This window comes from Cyprinus carpio, chromosome B16, assembly GCF_018340385.1.
Source record: "Cyprinus carpio isolate SPL01 chromosome B16, ASM1834038v1, whole genome shotgun sequence".
In the NCBI taxonomy this organism is placed as follows: domain Eukaryota; kingdom Metazoa; phylum Chordata; class Actinopteri; order Cypriniformes; family Cyprinidae; genus Cyprinus; species Cyprinus carpio.
Window position 1 is genome coordinate 29,149,794 of NC_056612.1, and position 25,329 is coordinate 29,175,122.

General features: G+C 35.3%; 2 protein-coding genes and 1 long non-coding RNA gene across 3 annotated transcripts in view; 2 read left to right on the forward strand and 1 right to left on the reverse strand.

The window, feature by feature from the left end:
* The window catches only part of LOC109106292 (cyclin-dependent kinase 14-like), a 434,688-nt gene that overhangs the window by 240,922 nt on the left and 168,437 nt on the right, over positions 1–25,329 (reverse strand). The gene's annotated exons all lie outside the window — the stretch shown is intronic.
* On the forward strand, positions 1,238–19,678 carry LOC122134170 (D(2) dopamine receptor-like). Its single transcript, XM_042741809.1, has 8 exons — positions 1,238–1,518; positions 7,171–7,512; positions 8,596–8,705; positions 10,895–11,031; positions 12,804–13,009; positions 16,771–16,854; positions 17,553–17,838; positions 19,136–19,678. The coding sequence occupies exons 1-8, from the start codon at positions 1,513–1,515 to the stop codon at positions 19,330–19,332; spliced, it is 1,368 nt and encodes a 455-aa protein (XP_042597743.1). The 5' UTR covers positions 1,238–1,512; the 3' UTR covers positions 19,333–19,678.
* LOC122140067 lies at positions 23,363–25,081 on the forward strand. Its single transcript, XR_006156790.1, has 4 exons — positions 23,363–23,501; positions 23,583–23,739; positions 23,879–24,061; positions 24,922–25,081. It is a non-coding gene; the product is annotated as an uncharacterized LOC122140067 (long non-coding RNA).

The window sequence follows — 25,329 nt, forward strand, 5'->3', positions numbered from 1 at the left end:
CTAATTTCTATCCCTTGTTAAAGAAATATCTGTCTTTCACTTGTGTCTTGGTCTCCGCTCTCTTGTCATTCACTCAAGTGTTCATCTTCTTGTTCATCTCAATCTCTTTTGTTTCTGAATAACATAAACTCCCCTGTATCAGCACGTGCTTCAGCCTCTTTCACGCAATCGTATTTTGATACTTGGAAAATAATATTAAGATCTCTTTTTAGTTATTAAAATTATACATAAAGTAATATGCACCTCCAAACGATCCTTTATACGTGGCTTTGTCTTTTAAATCTGTACTCTTCTAGTGACCGTTTATTCGGTTGGAAAGCAATTTGGCGCGTTAATTCAATTGCGCTGCGTTTATCAACCGCTCCAACAACAGCGCTCGTCCAATTAAACATTTCCAACAAAACCTAAACGGTTTATTTTCATTTAAACTGATCTTTAGCAAATAAAGAAACGCCATTCGTTTTTATCAGCTGCTCGTCCCGTCATGAGAAGAAAGCCACATGAATTAATTAGTCTCTGATACCAGAAAAGAACAATATGAATGTAAACAAGTAGGAATTATGCACCCCCATATTCTTTTTATACCCATCTTTATCCATGTAACTTTGTATTTATCCAGCTATCTGTACCCCAGTTTATATGTCTTTAAAATCTGAAATCTAGTGACGGTTTATTCGGTTGGAAAGCAGTTTGGCGCGTTAATTCAAATAGCACGGCTTTTATCAACCGCTACAACAACAGCGCTCGTCCAATTAAACATTTCAAACAAAACCTAAACGGTTTATTTTCATTTAAACTAATCTTTAGCAAATAAAGAAACGCCATTCGTTTTTATCAGCTGCTCGTCCCGTCCTGAGAAGAATACTCTGATACCAGAAAAGAACAATATGGACATCTTTTTATTAAATGTAAACATAAGTAGGAATATGCACCCCCATATCCTTTCTATACCCATCTTTCTCCGTGTAACTTTGTATTTATCCAGCTATCTGTACCCCAGTTATACGTGGCTTTGTCTTTTAAATCTGAAATCTTCTAGTGACGGTTTATTCGGTTGGAAAGCAGTTTGGCGCGTTAATTTAAATTGCGCGTCCAGGCGTGCGTTTATCACCGGCCCCAACTGCTCATCCAATAACATTTCAAACAAACAAAATTTTTTGGTTTTATTTTGATTTATGTTGAAATTATGTGAAGATATTGGTTTTTTTATTAGTTTTTGTCAAGCGATGGTGAGGATAAGCCGCGTGAGTTATTATGGCTATTATTTTAGCCGTGTCTTTTCACAGTTTATTTTATGGCGATAATAACTGTTAAAGTAAACTGATATAAATCGGATGAATAATGAGCAGGAGTGTCTGCGGGAGGAGGAGGCGCCGCGCGCGCCTGTGAGGAGCAGAGCGCGAAAATGAGAGGAGAGAGCTTCACATCTTTATTCTGTTTCTCCATTAATATGAATTAATTTTCTGTTGTTTCGTTGTAGGACTGTCGAGATGCGTGTGAAGCTCCTTCTGAATGACAGTAAGTCACTTTTCCACATTCGTTCTTCACACTTTGCTGCTGATTTTGTTGCGTTTGGAGACCGAGTCTAGTTGGCACAAGGTCTGTATCTTAATCTGAATGACAGTAAGTCACTTTTCCACATTCGTTCTTCACATTTGTTTTTGCATGGTGATTTGTCGTTTCTTAATTATGTATTTCCTTCAATGACCAGTCATCAGTAGTATTTATATTTTGACGTACATTGGCATCAGACATTATGAGGCAGATTTGGTTTTGAAAACTTTGATTTATTTGTCATGATTGTTTGTTTATTACCGTCATGATTGAGCAATACTTTGTTTTTGTTTCTTTGTTGTTTATACCGTTAAAATTGAGCGGTAATTGTAAATTACCACATATATTGGGACAATATGTCCCTATATTGGGATTTAGTTTACTGTAAACTGTATTTTATAAATTAAATCATACTTAGAAATATTAAAAAGAGTTTAAAGCACACACACACAAACTGTGACAGCTTGCCCCAGTCTTCACTAATATCTCCAAGCATTGCATAGGTTCTGTATAGTGTTTGATTCTCTGGATCCGTTTCAATTTCCCTGGTAAAAATGATGGATTATTGATGAATTATGATTATTTTTTATTTATAGGTAATATGATGTTGTTGTTCTGTAATATAAGATGTGATGTGATGAAGTCTGAGATCACTAATGATCTAATGACTCTTCTTTAAATGTGTATATAATTTAATATGAATTTTTTTTATTATTATTTGAGTACAAAGTTAAATTAAACTCACGTGAGTGTCTCCAAGAAGCATCTTGAGCTCGAATGGAAGAAGAAAATCGTTGCAAAGATTCCCATGAGAATGAATTACAATTGATTAATTACATAGAATAAGTGCAGAATCTGAAAGTTTGTGACCCCCTAGCATTTCTCTTTTAAACATTTTTAAAAACTTTGTTTATTTCCAGGTTGAAATCCCTGTTTGTTCAGGATTTTGCACTTTTTGTCTCTTTCTCCACAGTTTCCGTTTGCAGTCACAGCTGTGTTGCTGTAAGATTATGCAAATTTCCTAAGCAAAAATAAAACAGTTCCCTCTTTGGCTCTTGATCACTTGTCTGGTGCTCTAATAACATTTGTAGATTTGTATGTGTTTATGCATGTCCCCGTGGCCCTGATCAAATGGATCATCACCTAACAACAAAACAAAAGCCCATCGCATTAAATGCAAACAGTGCGAGCGTTGCTTGAAAAATCGCATTAAATGCAAACTTCCCAATACAAGAACAAACAGCCCATCTGTGAACAATCACTGACTCTGACGCTGCCAGGATTCCTATTGTGCGCTCACTTCTGCTGTACTTGCATTTATGCATGGATCTTATAATCTGTCATACAGTTTATATACTATATACTTATATACTGCACACATGCGTGTATTCATGTATCTGTTAAGCTCTGTGTTGTTCAAGAGAACTCCTAAAATATGGATCTGAAGCTCCGTGGTAGTTAATGAAGCCGTCGAGGCGTTGAAAACGAGCGACACATTCCCCTGCAGCCAGCAGATGAGATCCTTATTAGTGGCCACCGTAAAAGATTCATGGGCCTCGAGCAACGAAATGCTCAAACCCTGATGGAGTCACTAGAATCTCATGAAACCTGTCAAGAATATGTTCATATCGCAGCCTGTTTTAGGATAATTGAGGTCAAGCTGAAAGTGTGAACGCTTTCTTGGTCATAATGTGAATGCTTGTCTTCGTAATATTCCATGCAAATGTAACAACTTGTTCGGATGCCTGTCGTATAATGACATGTTTCACCATCCAATCTGTTCCTGGATAAAATCAAGTCCTGAACTACATTTGCTTTCTCAATGTCTGAATATCAAATTTTGGAAGTGAAATGAGTTGTGATTATTCGAAAGAATAGTTCACCCGAAACTGAAAATGTGCTTATTCTCAGGCCATCAGAAATTAGGATGGGTTTGTTTCTTCATCAGATTTGGAGAAATGTAGCATTGCATCACTTGCTCTGCAGTGAATGGGTGCCATCAGAATGAGAGTCCAAACAGCTGATAAAAACATTATAATAATCCACAGTAATCCACAGCACTCCAGTCCATCAGTTTACATCTGGAGAAGACAAATCCAGCATTAAGACGCTTTTAACTCAAATATATAGAGTCCATAATCCATAATAACAGTTTCCTCCAGTGAAAAAGTGTTCTGGTGTGAATCAGGAGAGAAATCTGCACAGATCAAGCAGCGTTTTAAACAGCTCTAAACAAATATGTGTCTGGATTTTGATGTGAGAGACAAAAGGAGATGCACTTTTTCACTGGAGGAAGTGTTATTATGGATTATAGACTCTATGTATTTGAGTTAAAAGCGTCTTAATGCTGGATTTGTTTCATCTTTTGTCTTCTCCAGATGTTAACTGATGGACTGGAGTGCTGTGGATTACTTGTGGATTATTGTGATGTTTTTATCAGCTGTTTGGACTCTCATTCTGACGGCACCCATTCACTGCAGAGCATCCATTGATGAGACACTGATGTTAGAAATGTTCTTAATTGTCATGAAAATAAAAAGGCTTTATTTGAATGAAACAAAATATAATTAACTTATTTTATGTTTTCATGAGACAGAGTGGAGATGTAGAGATTAAAGCTGATCATCAACTGCAGATATTTCAGGAGATGGAGGCGATTATTAGATTCGGAGGCAATTATTTCACTGCAGAATAGAACGCACGCAGACCTATTAATTTTTGGAGAGCATACATTCATTAGCTAATACTTAATTATCACACAGGCATCATTTTCTCATCAGCCATCAGTGTTTGTGTCTCAGTAATGACAGATTCATCAGCGCTCAGATTAAATACAGATATGAGGGCTCTCATTGTCTGGAGTGATTCCTGATTAACGGGCGTGAGCATGAGAACCGATTCTCTTTAATTAGGGTCGGAGCATCGGATTCACTGCCACACAGCTGCATCCTCATTTGCATAATTTGTCGATTGGTAAATACAACCATAAGCTCAGTGTCCAGTGATTTACACTTCTTCAAAACCAATCAATGGAGCACTTAATTGTGTTGTGTAAATAATTAAATAAATGTAAGTAATATTTATTGCTATTTGTACTACCACTTCCATCTTTTTGTCAAACACTTGTTAGAGTAAAATTGGTTTCTCACACTTTTCAGTGCTGCAACAGTCTAGTGATTAAGATCCAAAAAACTTACAACCAGAAACAACAGATTCAACAGATTTATTGACCGTGAAACTCAACTAGATAAGGAAATTGTGAATTTTCCTCGAATAAAAGAGAAGAGTCATCTAATTTTCAAGTAAAATTTAGTCTTTATTTAACTAAATTGAATAAGTTCTAATGTATTTCATTTTTAGTTGCTGACAAGCTACAACATAGGCTTTCACTTTACACTCTTTAGTGTTTTTTAGTGTTGATTTATGGATAATTGCATGGAAACTAGTGGGGCTCCATTTAAACCCCAACACAACCTCTCCAGAACGCATCAGTGTATCGAAACTTTGCATGCATATTCATGACACCAAATAGAAAATATACACCAAATTTCAAGAAGAAATAAATAGTTTAACCAGTATTTCGAGCACTTTGAATATTGAGTGGGGTTTAAATTGACCCCAACACAAAAATTTTATCAAATTCTGTTCAGCCTTCCCAAAACACATCAATGTGCCAAAATTTTGCATGCATATTCATGACTCCAGATAAAAAACATTCACCAAATTTCAAGAAGAAATAAATTGTTTAACCAGTATTTTGAGTACTTTAAAAAAATCGAGTGTGGGTCAAATTGACCACAACATAAGCCTGTCCAAAACACATCTATGTGTCAAAACTTGAACATTCATGACCCTAAATAAATAATATTTACCAAATTTCACGAAGAAATAAAGGTTAACCAGTATTTTGAATGTAGATCAAATTGACCCCAGCACACTACTTCATCAGTACATTGAACACTGCAGTATTTTCTGAGCATATAAGAGCTGTTACTTTGAAACTTTTTTACATTGAAGTTTTTAGAGGACTGTGAGCTGAACAGTGCATGAACAACCTTCACAGATTGTTATCAAATGCAAGGTGACTGTGTTTATTCAATAGTTTCAATAGACTATTCATTTAAATCTTCTGCATGTAGCTGGAGTCGTGCCGGCTTTACCTCACCATAGCGTCACATTCGTTCCCTTGAGCTAAGATCTTGATGCATCCAGAGTGGCTCACCGATGCAATTAATCTGGCACTGAGCACCACTTTCACTGAAGTGCTTGCAAAATCGCAAGTAATGAGAACAAGCCAGGGGCTTCATTTATAAAGTGTGCATATGCTCAGAGAGCTGAAACAATTCAGCTGCACGCAAGTTCAAGATCATTTACTGAAAGAGATGCGTAGGCTACTTGTGCTTTCTGTGCATATGTTCATTCTATGAATCACACGTACGCATATTTGAGAAATGATCGTAAGGTCAAATTTTTGATGGTTTCTTTCTGCACAACGTTTTGTCATGTGATGCTGTTAACTACAATTAACCAGTTCCTTAATTTAAAAGACACTATAGCTCAGTGTTGTTTTAGTGTCCTTTACACACTATTATAATTTTCGATAATATTCTGATGTAGATTTTGTCTTCACTTCTTTTTAGTTCAAATTTTTAGTAATTTTTATGATTTTTTAAATTTGATTTTAGTTTTACTTATTTTAGTAGCTCAATTTAAACTAAATAATTCTAAGTATTTTTCTATTACAGTTAAGTGGATTAAATGAAGCTTTAAGTTAATTTTTTTTACATTATTTTTAAGTAAGAAAAATGTAAATTGTTGAAAATTTTTATTAAAATGTTTGTTTATTATTATTATTAATTATTTATGGTTTTAGTTAACTATAATAACCCTGTCTTCTTCTGTCTTATATATTTATAATAAAGCCAATAAAAAAAAATTATTTACATTTTATTTATTTCACTCATTTTTTTTTTATTCAGTTAGTTAACTGTAATAACCCTGGTTCTGCCTTATATATTAATAATTATAATATATATTACTTCAGTTAATATTTATTTTAACTATGTATTTTATTTTAATATATATTTTTCAGTTTTTCTTAATATTTTCATTTATTTTTTTAAGTAACTTTTTTTTGTTTTTTTAGTTTTCATTAATAATAACCATAGTTCTGTCTTATATATTATTAATAATAATAATATATATTACTTCAGTTAATATTCATTTTAACAATATATTTTATTTTAATATATATTTTTTAATTTTTCTTAATATTTTCATTTATTTTTTAAAGTACATTTTTTTTTAGTTTTTTGGTTTTTTAGTTTTCATTAACAATAACCATAGTTCTGTCTTATATATTAATAATGAAGTGGAACAAATGGACCTTTTAATATATTAAAAATAAAAAATGTATTTAATTTTTTTTAATTTTTTTTTTTTTTTTTTTGTTTTTGATAACCATGATATGTCATGTTCTTTTATTTATAAAGTGGATCAAATGGACATTTGTGTTTCTCGAACAGCTTGTGCTCATGGGAAATATCCTATTATGACCATTACAAAATCGTTTAATGACTAAAAGACAGAATTGTAATTTTTGGTGTTATTTTTTAGGTGTTAGGTGCCCAGAGGAGCTTCATTATGTCTCTTCTCAATGTGACTGCAGACGGTGTCTCCAGTGCTTCCCCAACCCTGGATTCATCTCCGTCTCTTTCCTCGTTTCTCCCGCAGACGAACTGCTCGGTGTCTCCGTCTCCCTCGTCTCCGCCGTATAACTTCTACGCCGTGTTGCTGGTGTTGCTGATTTTTTGCGTGGTGTTTGGTAATGTGTTGGTGTGTGTGGCTGTGTCCCGAGAGAAAGCGCTGCAGACCACCACCAATTACCTGATCGTGTCTCTGGCCGTGTCCGACCTGCTCCTGGCCACGCTGGTGATGCCCTGGGCCGTCTATCTGGAGGTCAGTGGACGTCGTGATTGGTCGGTTAAAATGGTAATTAGATGTAATTGAAGCACTGATAAGCACAGAAGTAGAGCCGTATGAAATCGGTGTAATTTTTCCCAAATTGCATTTTATTTTTTTCCTCTACCTTTATTATTTGCTTTTCTTCTGAATTCTGTCTTTTCCATTTCCATTTTTCTGGATTCCATTTTAATGGTTAAATTAAACTTTATTTATCAAAAGCATAAAAACGAATGGAATTGAACAACCATTTTTATTAAGCAAAAATTTTATTTTTAAGGGCCCTTTGCAGTCCCTTTTTTCTGTTATAGTTCTAATTTTTCTGGATTTTGTTTTACTTTTTTTGGATTCCATTTTCAGTCTTTTTTTTTGTAATCAAAAATTTTAATTAATTGAAATGATAAAACTTATGCAATTTAACAACAATTTATTTTTAGGGCCATTTATTTTTCTCCAAATTCTGTTTTATATTTACACTTTTCTGAATTCCATTTTGATGGTTTGATTAAATTTTAATAATGTATTGAATTTATACAACTTTCAACAATTGATTCATTTTAAATCAAGCCCCTTTTTTTCCAGAAATTGTCTGTTTTTCATTTTTTTTTTTGGATTTTTTTTTTTGTTTTGATATATTGAAATTTTTATTATTTTTTTTAGTCTTTTAAAATGTAAAGAAAAAAATAACAATTATTTTTTTTCTTTTTTTTGGCTTAAAAGCATGCTATTCCTTAAAAAAAAAAATTTTGTAATGTTTTTTATTACATTTTTGATTTCATTATTATTATTTGAGATGACTATTCTACTGTACAATAGTAATAATATTTTTATCACAATTTCTTCAAGCTAAACCAAACTTTTATTTTGACGTGTTGTAACAGAGACTCATTTTTATGACTTTATGACTTGATTACATGATTCTGTTTGCATCACAGAAATCACATGGCCTTATATAAGAACCAAACAAACTGTGATTGGTCACTTCACATGTCAATTATAGGGTCTCCTGCTCTCTGATTGGCCAGCTCATGGTCAGAGTGTGTTCAGATTCTGTGCTGATTCCTCTGTGTGTGTGTGTAGGTTGTGGGTGAATGGAGGTTCAGTCGGATCCACTGTGATATTCTGCTCACGCTGGATGTCATGATGTGCACCGCCAGCATCCTCAACCTGTGTGCCATCAGCATCGACAGGTGACCCGTCCGGCCCTCTCACCTCTACAGGGAATGAAATCCCTTTCCTAATCTGTTTTGCCTCAGCGTTTGTTTGGAGCTTCGCTTGACCTGAATTTATCATGATTTGTTTTTCTTATCTTAGTTTTTCTTATGTTTTCCAGTGAATTACATGCAATTACATGCCAGCAGAGAAGATTATGAATTATAAATCCTGCAGTGTGTGTTTGATTTTATTTTTTGCTTTTCGTGGTTTTTTAGTTGCTGGAAAATTGGAAGCATGCATTAAAGTGGAGGTGCATGCATAACGAGCTGCATGTAAAGTTCTCTGCTTCTCATTATCGTGGGTGAGTTTGGTGTTATATAAATGCACAACACGCTAAAGAGAAAACTGACTCGTCTCATTCAAGTCCACTTGTTAATTTCCAACTAATTGTTTTTTATAATCGTGGGTGTGTTTGGTGTTATTTAAGTGCACTTGTTAATTTCCAACCAGTTCATTTCTCATCTCAAAGGAAACTCGTGCTGGAAATGTGCTGGAAAATTGGAAGCGTCAAAGTCGGGTTCATGCATTTGAGCTGCTCTGAAGACTGCTTCTCAGCATTGTGGCTGGGTTTGGTGTTATATAACTGCTGACAACTTCTAAAGAGAAAACTGATCTGCTTCTGTTGCAGTCCACTTGTGAATTCCAACTAATTCATTTACTTCTCCAGCTTCTCAGTTAATGAATCTGCTTGTGTTGCAGTTTCTGTGAATCGCTCGGCAGACTTTCAGAGATACGCTCCGGTCGTTATTGTGTTTTATTTTGCCAAATTTGCTATACATTTGCTATACCTGCTAATTTTGACTCATTACTTGATTAGAGTGCCAAAAATATATTAAATAATACTTACTAATACTTAATTTTTTTGTTTATTTATTGTACAAAATTTGATTGAAAATGCATATATATATAAACTGCAATTGTAAAGATTTCTGTTTTGACCACCGATGACTTAACAAACTGCCTAAATAATTTAATACAAATGAAAATATTTTGTTTAATATATATATATATATATATAATTAAGACTGTGTATTATAAAATATGTATTACTTAAATAATATGTATGTATGTGGGTCATAGACGTTAAGATGTCTGGATCAAAAGAAATGTACAGAAGTGATTTTATGTCCATAGAAAGCTCATTAAATGTAAGTAAAGTGTCTACTTTTAAGGTTTCAAATAAGTTTTTGGAGGATAAAATGTCAGAATTTGGTTGAAATAATGTTACGTTGTCATACACAATATTTATGTAAAAATTCAAACAACGTGCTTATTCATTATTGTACATATTAAAATATATAAAAGAATAAGGGAGCATATTAAATTTGATTGTGTTTTAAATGAGTAAAAACATTTTACTGACAAATGGAAAAAAAACCTCAGACAGTGGCAAATTAAAAAAATGTAAAATTACAACTAGTTAGTATTTGAGGTGAAAGTAATTAGTCTTTTAATATTGATTTTTGTTGTAAATATGCCTGACGAGATTGTTACACTGAATGACATTTTAGTGGGTCTCTTCTGTAAATCAGGAAAAAATTTATGATATATATTTTTTGCTCAGAAAAACAAAAACAAAATTACAATTAAATTAAACAGAATGATTTAGTTTTTTTTTTGGGGGGGGGGGGGGGGGCAACAACAATTTAAAGCAGTATTACACTTATTGTTTTTATGCTTAAACACTTTTTCGTCTTTGACCCATATACAGAGTTTTTTAATCAAATTCTTAAAAATATATAAATGATTGTTTCTATATTTTCTTTTTCTTTTTTTTGATTAAGAATGCAAAATAGCATATTTTTTAATTTTCTGGAGTATTGTTATTTTTATTTTCCAAATTTGATTAGGAATGCAAAACAACTTTATTTCCAAGTTGAGAACTGTACGCCGCTCAAATGTAACATAAGATCATGTGACATCAGTGTTGAAAGCTACAGCTTGTGTTGTTAGTTACTGCGTGATGGACACAGTTTCACTGCTTTTCAAAAATACTAGTCAGTTCTTACAGTGTACTTGTTATTCAGAGAGTAGTAAACTATTATTCTATCCATTCTGTCCTTCTTGTCTGTCATCACTGTAGATTAATATTGTATTTGTTACATCAGTGATCTGAAATCCCTTCTTGATTTGCTTACTGATCTAAGCGTGTGTTGTTGTGCAGGTACACGGCCGTGGCCATGCCGCTACTCTACAACACACGCTACAGCTCCAGAAGACGCGTGGCTCTGATGATCGCCGTCGTCTGGTTCCTGTCCTTCGCCATCTCCTGCCCGCTGCTGTTCGGACTCAACAACACAGGTACACACACTCTTTTACACATACAATTAACATATCAGCCCAATAAAGACTCATTTCTGAGGTCTCTAAATGATCAAAACAGTGCTGTTGCACTCAATCAACTCATCTCTTCTATCGTCTGATTGAAACTCTTTTAGTGTAATCAGCTTCAGCTGCTGCTTCTGGCGTCAGATCTTGAGTGATTTTTATCAAGTAAAGGTCAGAATAACTGCAGTAATATCTCCAGATGAACTCTTACTGGACTGAAGCAGCTCAGCTTTACTTGATTCTCCATCAATCATGTTTTAGAGTCTCAAATCTGATCATCAGGATCTTTTTGAGGAGCGTTTGTTTCCAGAAGCTTTAGTTTCACTGTTACTCAGCGGAGGAATGATCTTCACAAGCCTCCAGAACATCTCACATCTTCTGAGGAGCCTTTATTTCTTCATCTCTCAATCACTGCATTATATGTTTGGATCATTTATCTCATCTCATCTCATTACTGGAGATATAGAGCCCAGACTCATATTTACATCAGTTTATGTCAGTATCTGCTCTACTGTTATAAAGATCTCACTGATTTACATCACAAGCAGCTGAATATCATCATATAAATATCAGCATCTGCAGCAAATTCTGATTTTTTTGCTCAATTTTTGAATAAAATGAGCTGTTTTTACTTCTCATTCTCACCGAATGAGCCATAAAAGCCTGATGCATCAAATATGATACTCAATAAAACATGCAAAATTTATTAGGTTTTAAAAAAATGTTTTGTCTAAAGGTACAATAAACTGTTCCGTTTTTAAAAAATAGATTTTCCTGACTATTATTTCATAGGCTTTACAGAGCAAATAGACCTCATTTTTTGTTCCAATCCTGTTATGACCTCGAGAAACTCAAAGGAGATTCTTCTCTCAGTTCTTTAACACACAGCAGCGGTTCATTACGACCACGTCAGTCGTATAGATCTGATGTAAATGGATGCTGAATGAAGAGCTGAAGTTCTTCTTTTAATGGGGTCTGATCGAGTAGATGTTGTTTTTCTTAATTATTGTAATTCAGCTCCGTCCTGTGAAGCCTGACCTCTGTCTGTGTCTTCATGAGCTTCATTGGTTGAAGCAGCACAGTGAACTTTAGTGCAGATCTCTATCCAGAGGGACGTGGCTGGATTCATTCGCTCGTAATGAGGTTTCCCTCCGTGCATAATTATCTGCACTCCGGGTGATATGTGTGTTTCTCCTTCGCCTTAAAGCTCTAAAGATCAGCACTCATATACGCTTACATGTAAGGATTTGGGAATAAGAGCAAATCCCAGTATCCCTGCAAAGATCACATCCTCCAGGCGATCCCGAAACACGTCTGTTTAGCTCAGCGGGGAAAAATTAAAACAGACAATGCCGTATTTCTGAAGAAATAATTTAATTATTCTAAAAATTATTATACATCAAAATCCAGCCTGATTCAGACCAGAACACTTTTTCACTGGAGGAAGTGTTATTATGGATTATGAACTCTATGTATTTGAGTTAAAAACATCTTAATGCTGGATGTGTTTCATCTTTTGTCTTCTCCAGATGTTCACTGATGGACTGGAGTGCTGTGGATTACTTATGGATTATTGTGATGTTTTTATCAGCTGTTTGGACTCTGACGGCACCCATTCACTTGCAGTGAGACACTGATGCAATGCTACATTTCTCCAAATCTGATAAAGAGACCTAATCTCGGATCATGTGTGTGAACTGTGTTTGTATGAGATTCACTCTTCTCTTCTCTCTCTCTCTTATCAGCCAGTCAGGAAGGGAGAGACTGCAGTTTTGCCGACCCTGCTTTCGTGGTTTACTCGTCTGTCGCTTCCTTTTACGTGCCCTTCATCGTGACCCTGCTGGTGTATGTGCAGATCTGCGTGGTGCTGCGCAGACGAGGCAGACGCACCGCACCTTCACGCAGACACGGCCTCCATCCAGAGCCCAGAGATGCACAGAGATCCCGCAAGGTGTGCTGGGAAAGTGATTAATATTGTAGGCCACTAATATCACATATATACGCAAAAAAATAAAAGTTTTGCAAAGGAAAATAAAGTTTTGCAAACAAAAATTAAAGTATTGAGGAAAATAATTTTGCTTTTTGCAAACAAAAATAAAGAATTGCAAAACATAAATGATACCGCGCGCGAAAGCAATGATTTTGCAATACATATTTTCCATGGTCATATCTACAATTTTATTTGCAACACTGATTTTATTTTGCGTGTGTCAGTCTAGTTTGAGCTTGCGCTGCAGTTTTTTCCTGTGCGCTTCATTTTTCTGCGCGTCTCGCTTTGTGACGCTGTTTTGACGTGGGGGTGGAGTCAAGGGGCAGGGGCGTGTACAACATGCCTCCCTGGAAGTGACGTCATCGGCCCGAGACGCAGCTCACTGATCCAGGTACTGTCATGATGAGCAGATGCATGCGAGTGGATTGCTTCCTTTTATTCACTAGCATTAAAACATGCATGGTTTCGTTTTATTAACTTTATTGACAAATGTATATGTGTATTAGCAGCGTTTGCTCAAGTTAAAGAAGTTTGTTACCATGCACATCTATTGTTTATTTTTCGCTCGATGTGCGCTCTTTTACTGGCATAAAGTTGGCTTGACGTTTGACGTTCGATATTTCGAAAATCTAGGGACCGTCTCTAAAGTTACATGCGAAACTACTATACACTTCTTTAACGTCAATAGCATGCAAGGAGAATGACTAACAGTCATGAAAACAACTGTTAACTGTTCATTACAGGTGTCAACTATAATGCACACCTTTTATATTTTTTGATAATTATTAAAATAAACTGTAAATCATATGTAAAATATTGTTACTTTTCATTACCAAATGGACGTAAACACTAATTTAAAGCTCAAAAGCTCAAATGAAAAATAGCAATATTTTACATATGATTTACAGTTTATTTGAATAATTATGAAAAATATAAAAGGTGCTGCATTATAGTTGACACCTAGATGAACACTTTATAGTATTTTTTATGAAAGTGAGTCATTCTGTTCAAATGCTATTGAGCTTCAAATTATGGCATATTTTAAATTTGAGCCCATTCGGTAATGAAAAGTAGCAATATTTTACATTTTGATTTACAGTTTATTTTAATAATTATCAAAAAATATAAAAGGTGTGCATTATAGTTGACACCTGGATGAACAGTTAACCAGTTGTTTTCATGACTGTTAGTCATTCTCCTTGCATGCTATTGACGTTAGAGAAGTGTATAGTAGTTTTCGCATGTAACTTTTAGAGACGGTCCCTAGATTTGCGAAATATCGAACGTCCAACGTCAAGCCAGCTTTATGCCAGTCACACACACTTTTATAGCATTAAATGTGTATTGTTTTCATTTGGTTAACTGCATGTGTATTGACAGTGTTTGTTTAAGATCTCTCTGAACCTGTGGGATGACGCCAGCGCACAGAAACGTTCTTTTGTTCACATTAGTTCAGAGTTACTGCTAGTTTTAATGTAAAATTATGCAATTCACTTCAAAAACTATAACGTACATCATTAAAGAGGTCTACGACTCAAGTTTTATATCGATCTCGACTTCGTTTTTTCATTTACATAACTCCTGGCATAAATTAATAAATGGACTGTCATTGTAAGATAATGCATAAAAAAAAAATGAAGCTCGAATCTTTTTGGTTTAATTTTGGCACGAGTTTTTAATGCCATAAACAAACCCGCGTGACCGTAGCAACCTGAGATTATTCAGAGATTGATCAAATATTTTTATCCATCCCACAGTCCGTTTGATCGTGTCTTTTTATGTAATATATGTGCATATAAGGCTTTTACTATTTTTATCATTATATATATATAATATATCCAAGTGGATGCTGCACACTGCTGGTGGTTGAGGAGAGAGACCCCCACATGATCGTACAGCGAATTGGGTGTACAACAATACATTATAAAACGCTATATAAATGCATCATTCATTTATTCATATAGGCTAACCGTATATAATAATTGATAATAATATTATATTAAATAGGGCTATATTTTTATATTTATTGTTATGCTTATTTCCCCTTTTAATTCGTGTATTTGCTTACCTAATTAACGTTCTTTGTTAAATTAGTGTTTTCATTTACAAATGAAACTAGCGAATTATTCATTTATAATTCTAGTATTTATTATTATAAGATTATTGTTAAATTCATCCTCTAAAGTGCACTTTAATGAAAAGTGTAATGAAAAGTAGCAATATTTTACATGATTTACAGTTTATTTTCATAATTATCAAAAAATATAAAAGATGTGCATTATAGTTGACACCTGGATGAACAGTTTAACAGTTGTTTTCATGACTGTTAGTCATTCTCCTTGCATGCTATTGACGTTAGAGAAGTGTATAGTAGTTTCGCATGTAACTTTAGAGACGGTCCCTAGATTTGCGAATATCGAACGTCCAACGTCAAGCCAACTTTATGCCAGTAAATAGCGCACATCGAGAGAAATAAACAACAGATGTGCATGGTAACAACTTCTTTAACTTGAGCAAACGCTGCTAATACACTAGATATACATTTGTTAATAAAGTTAATAAAACGAAACCATGCATGTTTTAATGCTAGTGAATAAAAGGAAGGCGATCCACTCGCATGCATCTGCTCATCATGACAGTACCTGGATCAGGTGAGCTGCGTCTCGGGCCGATGACGTCATTTCCAGGGAGGCATGTTGTACACGTCCCTGCCCCTTGACTCCACCCCCACGTCAAAACAGCACCACAAAGCGAGACGCGCAGAAAAATGAAGCGCACAGGAAAAACTGCAGCGCAAGCTCAAACTAGACTGACGCGCAAAAGTAAAATCAGTGTTGCAAATAAAATTGTAGATATGACCATGGAAAATATGTATTGCAAAATCATTGCTTTCGCGCGGTATCATTTATGTTTTGCAATTCTTTTTTTTTGTTTTGCAAAAAGCAAAATTATTTTCCTCAATACTTTAATTTTTGTTTGCAAAACTTTATTTTCTTTTGCAAAACTTTATTTTTTTGCGTATATATGTGATATTATATTGACTCCATAGATTTATGCTTATTTCTTTATTTTTGGTGGGGGATGCATTAAATTGATCAAAAGTGCCAGACCTTTATAATGTAACAAAATATTTCTATTTTTAAATAAATGATGTTCTTTTGAACTTTCTATTCATCTGTGAATCCTGAAAAATAAAATGCATCACAGTTTCCACAGAAATATTAATGTTTTCAACATTGATAATAATCATAAATGTTTCTTGAGCAGCAGATCATCATATTAGAATGATTTCTGAAGATCATGTGATAGTGGATAGTGTGGTAATGATGATTGGAGTAATGATGCTGATAATAGAGCTGCGTTACACTTTAACAGATATTCACATAGAAAACATATTTTCTATTGTGATATTTCACAAATTTTACTTTTTTTTTTTTATTAAATAAAAGCCTTGGTGAGCAGAAGAGAATACTTTCAAAAACATTCTTTAATTCACCACTCTGTAAAGGGCTTTTTTCATTATAATAATATTTCATAATAATAATACTGATTATTAATATTATTATTATGGTAGGGCATTATTTTGCATCTCTTAAGAGAATTGCTGAATTAAATTCAATTCAGGTTTATTCGTATTGCACTTTTGTTTTTCAAACTAGATTTACAGAAAATGCATGTTTCTACAATTAAGAGTTGAATGAATCTCTCTTTTTGTTTGTCAGAATAAATGCACTCATCCTGAAGATGTGAAGTTGTGCACTTTAATAGTGAAGCCTCCTCCAGCTGCTCCACAACACAAGAGAGTGGTAAAGAAGTTTTTTTGTGTTGTGTGCTTATTTTTTGGAGAGTGTGTGTGTGTGCTTGTGTGTGTGTTTGTGTGTGTGTGTGTGTGTGTGTGTGTGTGTGAATCTGTGTGTGTCACAGTGTGTGTGTGTGTGTGTGTGTGTGTGTGTGTGTGTGTGTGAGTGTGTGTGTGAGTGAGTGAGTGTGTGTGTGTTTGTGTGTGTGTGTGTTTGTGTGTGTGTGTGAGTGTGTGTGTGTGTTGTGTGTGGTGTATGTGTGTGTGTGAATCTGTGTGTGTGGGAATGTGTGTGTGTGGTGTGTGTGTGTGTGTGTGTGAGTCTGTGAGTGTGTTTGTGCACATGACACGGTGTGTGTGTGTGTGTGTGTGTGTGTGTGTGTGTGTGTGTGTGTGTGTGAGTCTGTGAGTGTGTTTGTGTGTGTCTGTATGTATGTGTGTGTGTCTGTGTGTGTGTGTGTGTGTGTGTGTGTGTGTGTGTGTGTGTGTGTGTGTGTGTGTGTGTGTGTGTGTGTGTGTGTGTGTGTGTGTGTGTGTGTGAGAGTCTGTGTGTGTGTGTGTGTGTGTGTGTGTGTGTGTGTGTGTGTGTGTGTGTGTTAGAGAGTGTGTGAGTGTGTGTGTGTGTGTGTGTGTGTGTGTGTGTGTGTGTGTGTGTGTGTGTGTGTGTGTGTGAGTGTGTGTGAATCAGTGTGTTCTCTGTGGCAGACGCTGGTGAAGGAGGCTGTGGTTCATCCTCTGGACGTGGAGCCCGTGTGTTTTCTGAGTCCGGACAGAGGTCAGCAGCAGCAGTCGGTGTCGGTGGCTCCTAGTCCAGCGCTCTTGGGCCCCGGCCCTCGCAGGGCCACGGCGCAGGAGAACACACACACACGCCACGGATGGAGGGACAGAAACACAGACCGAGAGAAAGGAGCGGCGGTGAAGGAGAGAGAGAGAGGAAGACTGTCGCAGCAGAAGGAGAGGAAGGCCACACAGATGCTGGCCATCGTTTTAGGTGAGATTCTGACGTAAATATAGTTTACTGCTTGTTCAAGTTCAGGGCATTCTCATTCAAATCTCAGCACTGAAACCTGGTGTGTTTTTTGCTCCGACTGAAGCGTTTTTCTGCAAATTAGCAGCTTTTGTGGCTTCATTTGGAGTCGAGCTGCGTTTCCTGTGGGTTTGTAGTCCCTGCACACGCAGCTGAGCACATCATTTTATGTCTCTTTGTTCCTTCAGCCTTAATATTTAAGCAGCAGCATGTGTGACATAATAAATATTAATTATTCAACAGATCGTTCAGGTCCTCTAATTTGATTGGACAAGCTGCGTTCAAAGAGTGCTGATATTCAGTATCTTTTCAGCAGCGCTTCACATACACATTTAATCTTCATATTTAAGAAGCGTAATTAGACTTTAGACGAACCATGGCACAAACATGCATTATTATTTATAGACACCTTTTCACTCCTTCACTGTAAAAAATGACTTTTCGAAATTGCAAATAAATATATTTTTCAGAATTATATATACAGTAAAAGCAAATTCTACAAACATATTTACATTTTAAATCTCTAAATTAGATATAAACTCAGAATTTCTAGCAGTTCCTTGTTTATATTTTGCAGTTCTAACTTTTTTCCACACAATTCCAGGTTTACGTCTCATAATTCAGAGTTTATTCCTCACGGTTCTGACTTTTTTTCTCTGAATTCTGAGTTCATGTATACACAGAAAAACAGTGGAAAATCAGGGCAAGCGAATAAAAAACCTTTAACTACTGCTGTATGTCTGATATTTCATGTTTGCATCATAGTAACCGGCTGAAAGCTGCTGTTTATTGTTTTTACAGAGCATTTATAGTTAATAATAGTCTACTGGTGTTATACCTTCAGTCACTTAGAATTTAAATCACCTTGACTTTTTAAAGCATTTTGCTTGTATTATTCCTGAACATATAATATGTATAAGACACGTTTGAACAAGATGTAGTTTGGAGTTCATGCATCTAGTGATTTGTTTAACATTTACTAAAAAGGTTAATAAAGAAAAAGTTACTTGAATCATGTTGTAGTTACATTTTTAAGTTGACTAGTTAAAAAACGTAAAAAATAGATTTTTTTTCACTCACTATAAATCACTCAGCCTTATTTCTTTATAATCATTTTCATTTCTCATTAAAAATAGCTTCACAATGAATCCTACAAAGACATTTTCATTTATTTCTTTAGCAGATGCATTTATCCAGAGGTTGTTGTCGAGGTTGTGTTCACTCGTTGTTCGTCTCTCCGTGATGGCTGTGTTCTCCGCAGGCGTCTTCATCATCTGCTGGCTCCCTTTCTTCCTGACGCACGTTCTGAAGGCTCACTGCGGCAGCTGCTGCATCTCTCCGTCGCTCTACAGCGCCGTCACGTGGCTGGGTTACCTCAACAGCGCCGTCAACCCCGTCATCTACACCACCTTCAACATCGAGTTCCGCAAGGCCTTTATTAAAATCCTGCACTGCTGACAGACGGCAGGGGATTCTCTGAACAAAAGAAGCTCCAGACGTTTGTCAAGATAACCCTGATCAGAGACGAGTCGTTTGAAAAGGCTTTGTTTGTGGGACTGATTGTCTGAAACAGGTGTTACAGTGCCGTGACATTAATGTGTTTTAAAGGAATAGCTCATCCAGAAATGAACATTTTGTCATCATTTGCTCCGCTCATGTCCAAACCCGTATTATTATTATTTTGTGTGTGAAACACAGTGGGGACACGCTGACAACCTGATGTTTCTAAGCGAACACGATTATAAATATGTGGACATTCTGACTTACTTTCTTGAAATTCCTAGTTTGAATGTCGCAGTTCTGACTTTTTTTTCTTAGAATTCTGAGTTTACAAATTGGAATTCTTTTTATTTGTTTTCACCATGCAATTCTGACTTTATATCTCACAATATTGCATTTGTTTCGCAATTCTGAAATTTATATCTCGCAATTCTGTTTGTCTTGCAATTCTTATTTATATTTCGCAATTCTGCGTTTGTCTCACAATTCTGAGTTTGTCTTGCAATTCTGAGTTTGTATTTGTTTCTGAATTTTTATATTACAGTGCTGCATTTGTTTCGAAATTCTGAAATTTATATCTTGCAATTCTTATTTATAGTTCGCAATATTCATTTGTCTCACATTTCAGATTTTTTATCTTGCAATTCTGAGTTTGTCTCGCATTTCTGATTTATGTCTCGCAATTCTTCGTTCATCTCACAATTCAGATTTTTATCTTGCAATTCTGAAATTTATATCTCGCAATTCTGTTTGTCTTGCAATTCTTATTTATATTTCGCAATTCTGACTTTATATCTCACGATGCTGCATTTGTTTCGCAATTCTTATTTATTTTATTTATATCTCGCAATTCTGCGTTTGTCTTACAATTCAGATTTTTTATCTCGCATTTATGAAATTTATGTCTCGCAATTCTGTTTGTCTCGCAATTCTTAATTCGTCTCACAATTCAGATTTTTTATCTCGCAATTGTGAGTTTGTCTCGCATTTCTGAAATTTATATCTCGCAATTCTGTTGGTCTTGCGATTCTTATATTTCGCAGTATTCGTTTGTCTCACAATTCAGATTTTTTATCTTGCAATTCTGAGTTTGCTGCATTTGTTTCGAAATTCTGAAATTTATATCTTGCAATTCTTATTTATAGTTCGCTTATCTCGCGATTCTGAAATTTATATCGCCTAATTCTGTTTGTTTCGCAATTCTTATTTATATCTCGCAATGTTGCATTTGTTTCGCAATTCTTATTTATATCTCGCAATTCTGAGTTTGTCTCACAATTCTGATTTTATATCTCTCAATTTTAATTTTGTCACACAATTCAGTTTTTTTTTTTTTTAGAATTGTGATATAAAGAAGTTGCAATTACCTTTTTTATTTTAAAAAAACAACTACTTCAGAACACTATAAATATGATATAGAGACTCTTTTCTGATAAATGAATGTTTCTTTGTGCTTTTTGAGGTTTAGCCATAAATCACTATTCATTTTCACTGTATCAATAACAGAAGCTCAAACATTCTCCAAACATCTCTATTTGCTTTTCACAGAAGAAAGAAACTCTTACAGGTTTGAACAACATGAGGGTGACTAAATGATGGCCAGAATTATGATTTATGGAGGAACTATGCCTTTAAATCATGTTCTGTTTTTTTTATCGTAGGAGGTGGTTAGTGGTGGTGGTGGTGGATTATTGTTGTAATGTGATATTTGAAGCTACGGTTCACAGAGTGAAGCTCTCGTCTGGTGGATTTCAGATGATGCTGAGATGATCAGTTCGTCTTTAAACTCCAACCAGTTTAATCATCTTTGAATATTTAAACATGTTTTGGAATAATTCAGTGGAATCTCTAGTGCTGATATAAGATATACTGATGCTCACTGACTCCAGAGGAAATAAACACTCCAAACATATTTTGCATCTCTAAGAAAGCGCAATCATGCTGAAGCTCTGAATCTGTACTGTTTGCTGTAAATAACATGATGTAAATATACAGTATTGAGTCCACTGAGACTTTTGTCCTCTACAACTTGACGTGATAATGTTCAAATATTTAAAAACCTTCCAATTACAGATTCATCGTCTCTTAAAGGGCTCATTTCATGAAGAATTAAATCAATTTTGGCTGAATTTGGGCAAAAATAAGATATCTTAGAAGGCATCTACCTGTTGTACATACAGTAGGCACTAGATTCAAACTGAACCAGAAGGTAGAAAATATGTCATGAAAAACTAAATGACTACATACATCTGTTTAAAAAAAAAGAAATAAAATTGTATAAATATAAATATTTTTTTGCTCAGCAACATTTCTTGTTTTCATGTAGTTTAACTTAATGTATTAAATTAAAATTAATAAAAACTTAAATATTATAGTATTTTAATGATACTAGCCTATATGATATATGTATGAGTTGTATTTTAGTATCATTTAGATTTAATATTATAAAAAAAAAAAATCTCATTCCATTTAATTTTTAGGAATTTTGTCTTTTTGTCTGTTTTTTCTTTGTAGTTTTTTTTAATTAATTTTTAATTTTTAGTTATTTTAGTTCACCAAGTTAAACTAAATTAAAATGAGAAATGTTTCCGTAATGTTGTCCTATAAAAGTAACATTATCCTTATTTCTGCATATTTTCTTTATCTATGTATTTTTTATTTTTGAATTTTATTTAGTGCCTTTCAAGTACTTGACTTGATGCACACTTTGTAAAGTTGTTTAGATCTCTTCTAAAGCATTACAGGAGACAAATATAAGACCCACAGATTATTTAACTATAGAGAAAAATCTGTGTTTAGTGTAGTGGTGTTATTGTGATCTCTGTTTTTGATGTTTTTGGGGTCTATTTTGTGAGATTTTGAGTCTTTAGACTAGGAGACGAATCTGAGCACAGTGTGTGATGTTCTTGAGATCTTCTGATGCTTTAAAGAAGACCACTGTGAGATTGTTGGAGTTTTAGTCTCAGGAGACAAGTTTGAGAAGCAGGGGACTCAAGCAAAAATCTCCAATCGATCTTAAAGTAACCTCATTTCTGTCTAGGAGAAATATTTGAGATGTTAAAGAGATCTCACTTTTTATATTTCTTTCCTATTGGCTAGGAGACAACAACAATTTAATCAAAGACAAACAGGTGTCAAACTCTTCTTCTGTCTTGTCTTTTGTGCATCAGTTCAACAGATTGCTCAATTCTATTGAACACATTTTGCTATGCAATGGTGCATCAGTTCAACAGATTGCTCAATTCTATTGAACACATTTTCTTGTTCTCTTACTTTTCGTACAGTTAAATATGCAGAGCAACTGTCATACCACATGGAAAATGTGTGAGCCACGGGACAGGAATACCAGAAAGATGCACATTAAAAACATAATATGAATATGTTTCCGATATTACATGTGATTTCCAGTGACGAGCCTGTATATTACTGTACTTTGTCCTTCAGTGGAGATAAGAAATGGGAGAACGAAACCGTACCGTGTGAGTCTGATATCGTGAAACAGCACAGAGGCCAACATGCCACACGAGACGGAGGGACACCAAACACTCTGTGATGGGGGTGTTCTGCTATAGTGTATTCAATCCGTGCTACGAAGTTAATATAATATGAGTTTTTTTTTTGATTTAGAAATAGTGTATCGAAGAGAACTAACATCCCCAATGCAGAGATTACGGGGAGGTCAGAGTGAAAAACTACAAAATAAATTCAAGAATACAATAAAATGTCACTCTGGATTTGACCAGAGGAGCCTGTAGAAATCACCCTGTGATTCTTACGTGGCATGTGGACAGGCATTCGGCACTGCATAGTATGTTACATTTTATTGACATTTGGTATTTAATTTAATTGAATATCGTGATACAAACTTGATTCAGTATTCAGTTAATTCATCAAATATCTGCAACCCTCAAAAACACATTAAATCAAAATTTTGGAATTGTTTTCTCACAGAAATGCCAAAACTGTGCCTTGAATTACTCTTGGAAAATGGGTTTATATATAGACACCCCTCCAACAAGGAAGAAATCTTTTACTCCTGCAACACGGGCTATAAACCATTCTCTGGGAACTGGTGGGCTTCAGTGACATGCAAGAAAGGATTCAGTCTGACGAGGCTCGCTGCATCCGTGAGTTTTATTATCGTCACTCTCAGGTGTTTGACGAATGATAGCGTACTGAAAAGTGCTTGCTGTCGTTGGTCTTCACAGGGGAGGAAGAATGTGGTGCTCTTCCTAGTGTTCACCGTGGAAAACTAACCCCTTCGTGATCCAGAAACTGCTGATGTGGAATGTGATCCAGGGTTCATATCAAATGAACGCTTCATAAAATGCATCAATGGTAATTGGGAGAAACCAGTGTGTAAGGGTGAGTCTCTCAGACTCTTATTACATGTTTGTAATAGGAGCAGCTGTGTATACAGTGGGCTGGACAATATATAATCTCTCAGTAATATTAACATTGGTCTTATTGGAGTTCATGAATTTCAATACATTATTTTTTACAGAGGGTGTGCCTTGTGGCATTCCTCCAAATGTGAAAAATGCAGTCATAACATCTAAACTGAAGAATGTTATCCTGATGGATCTAGCTTAACATACGAATGTCAAAGCCCATACTCAATCAGTGGAGAAAAGAACGGTTTCCTGTCGCAATGGAACATGGGAAAAAAAACACCAAACATGTCAAGGTGAAGTTCTTTTAAAGTCTTTTAAAACTTTTTACAGATTTTAAAATATATAATTCATGTAGGTGAAAAATCAAGAGAGATGACTTGCTTTTGTGTTCCAGGGTCACATATATTATGTAATTTTGCTTATCTATTAAATGCATCTTAATTTAAGAATTTGTAGATATTTTTGACTGGAAACAAGACAAAAACACTAAATAAGATGAGCTTTTTTGCAGTGTATTTTGCAGTAGTGATGCGCGGGTCGGGTTTTTGTCCAGCCCGCGGGTCCCGCTTTTATGAAATTATTTGGCCTGCCCTGCACCACTGTATCTATTTTTACAAACCCACCCCACATCCGCGACCATTAAATAGACATACTAGGCATTGAAATTAAATAAAAACAGCCTTTAATTCAGCCTGAAAGTGCTTGGAAACATCGCCCTGTAAACTGGCAAAAAAAAAAAAACATACGATTATGAATATGAACCATAAATCGGGCCACATTAATAACAAGATAATGATAAACATTTTCAACATTTACAAACCAGCATTTGTATTCATCTAATAGGCTAAACAAGCAGCCTGACCTTTTTTTCTTTTTAATGATGTAAATTCCCGGCCTCCATTTCTCCCGCACCTCGTCTTCCATCTTCACTTTTATTTCTCAGTTTGTGTTTTCATGGGTGTCAGTGGGAGCTGCTTGGTGCTTTCGTGACGTGCAACATACATGGATTTTTTTACATTTTGTTTTTAATGACCCACCCCAACTCGCCCCACAGATAAAGTGACAATTTCTTTACCTGCCCCGACCCACAGGTTACCCAGCATGCTCTCTTCCTGTCCATGTCCACTTGTTTTACCTGGTCTTTGTCTCCCAGATTGCTCCACAGCAATAAGCGCTGAGTCTCTTTGGTTGCGTATTGTGGGCGGTACGGAGGCTGTGAAGAATCAGTGGGGTTGGCAGACCAGTTTACAATATCAGGGCAAACACGTGTGTGGAGGAGTCATCATCAGCCCTCGGCTGGGTCATCACTGCCGCCCCATGCCTTCATAGAGTGAGTATGAGACGACAGACACTGAGGGGATTCTCATGGCGCTCATCTCTGTGTTCGTCTCGTTTGACAGATATGGCATAAAGCCAGAGTCGGACTGGACCGTGGTGGTTGATACCGTGAACATCTCGGATCCGTCTTCAGGGGAAAACGCTACCACGCACTTCAGATAAAACCTGCACCCAGAATACTCAAAGAAGAACAAGGACTAACGACCTGTGTCTGCTGCGCACA

Coding starts and splice junctions, on each gene's coding strand:
- LOC122134170 (XM_042741809.1), top strand. Junction 7,513..8,595: donor CCTGGGCCGTCTATCTGGAG/GTCAGTGGACGT, acceptor GTGTGTGTGTAG/GTTGTGGGTGAATGGAGGTT. Junction 8,706..10,894: donor TGTGCCATCAGCATCGACAG/GTGACCCGTCCG, acceptor GTTGTTGTGCAG/GTACACGGCCGTGGCCATGC.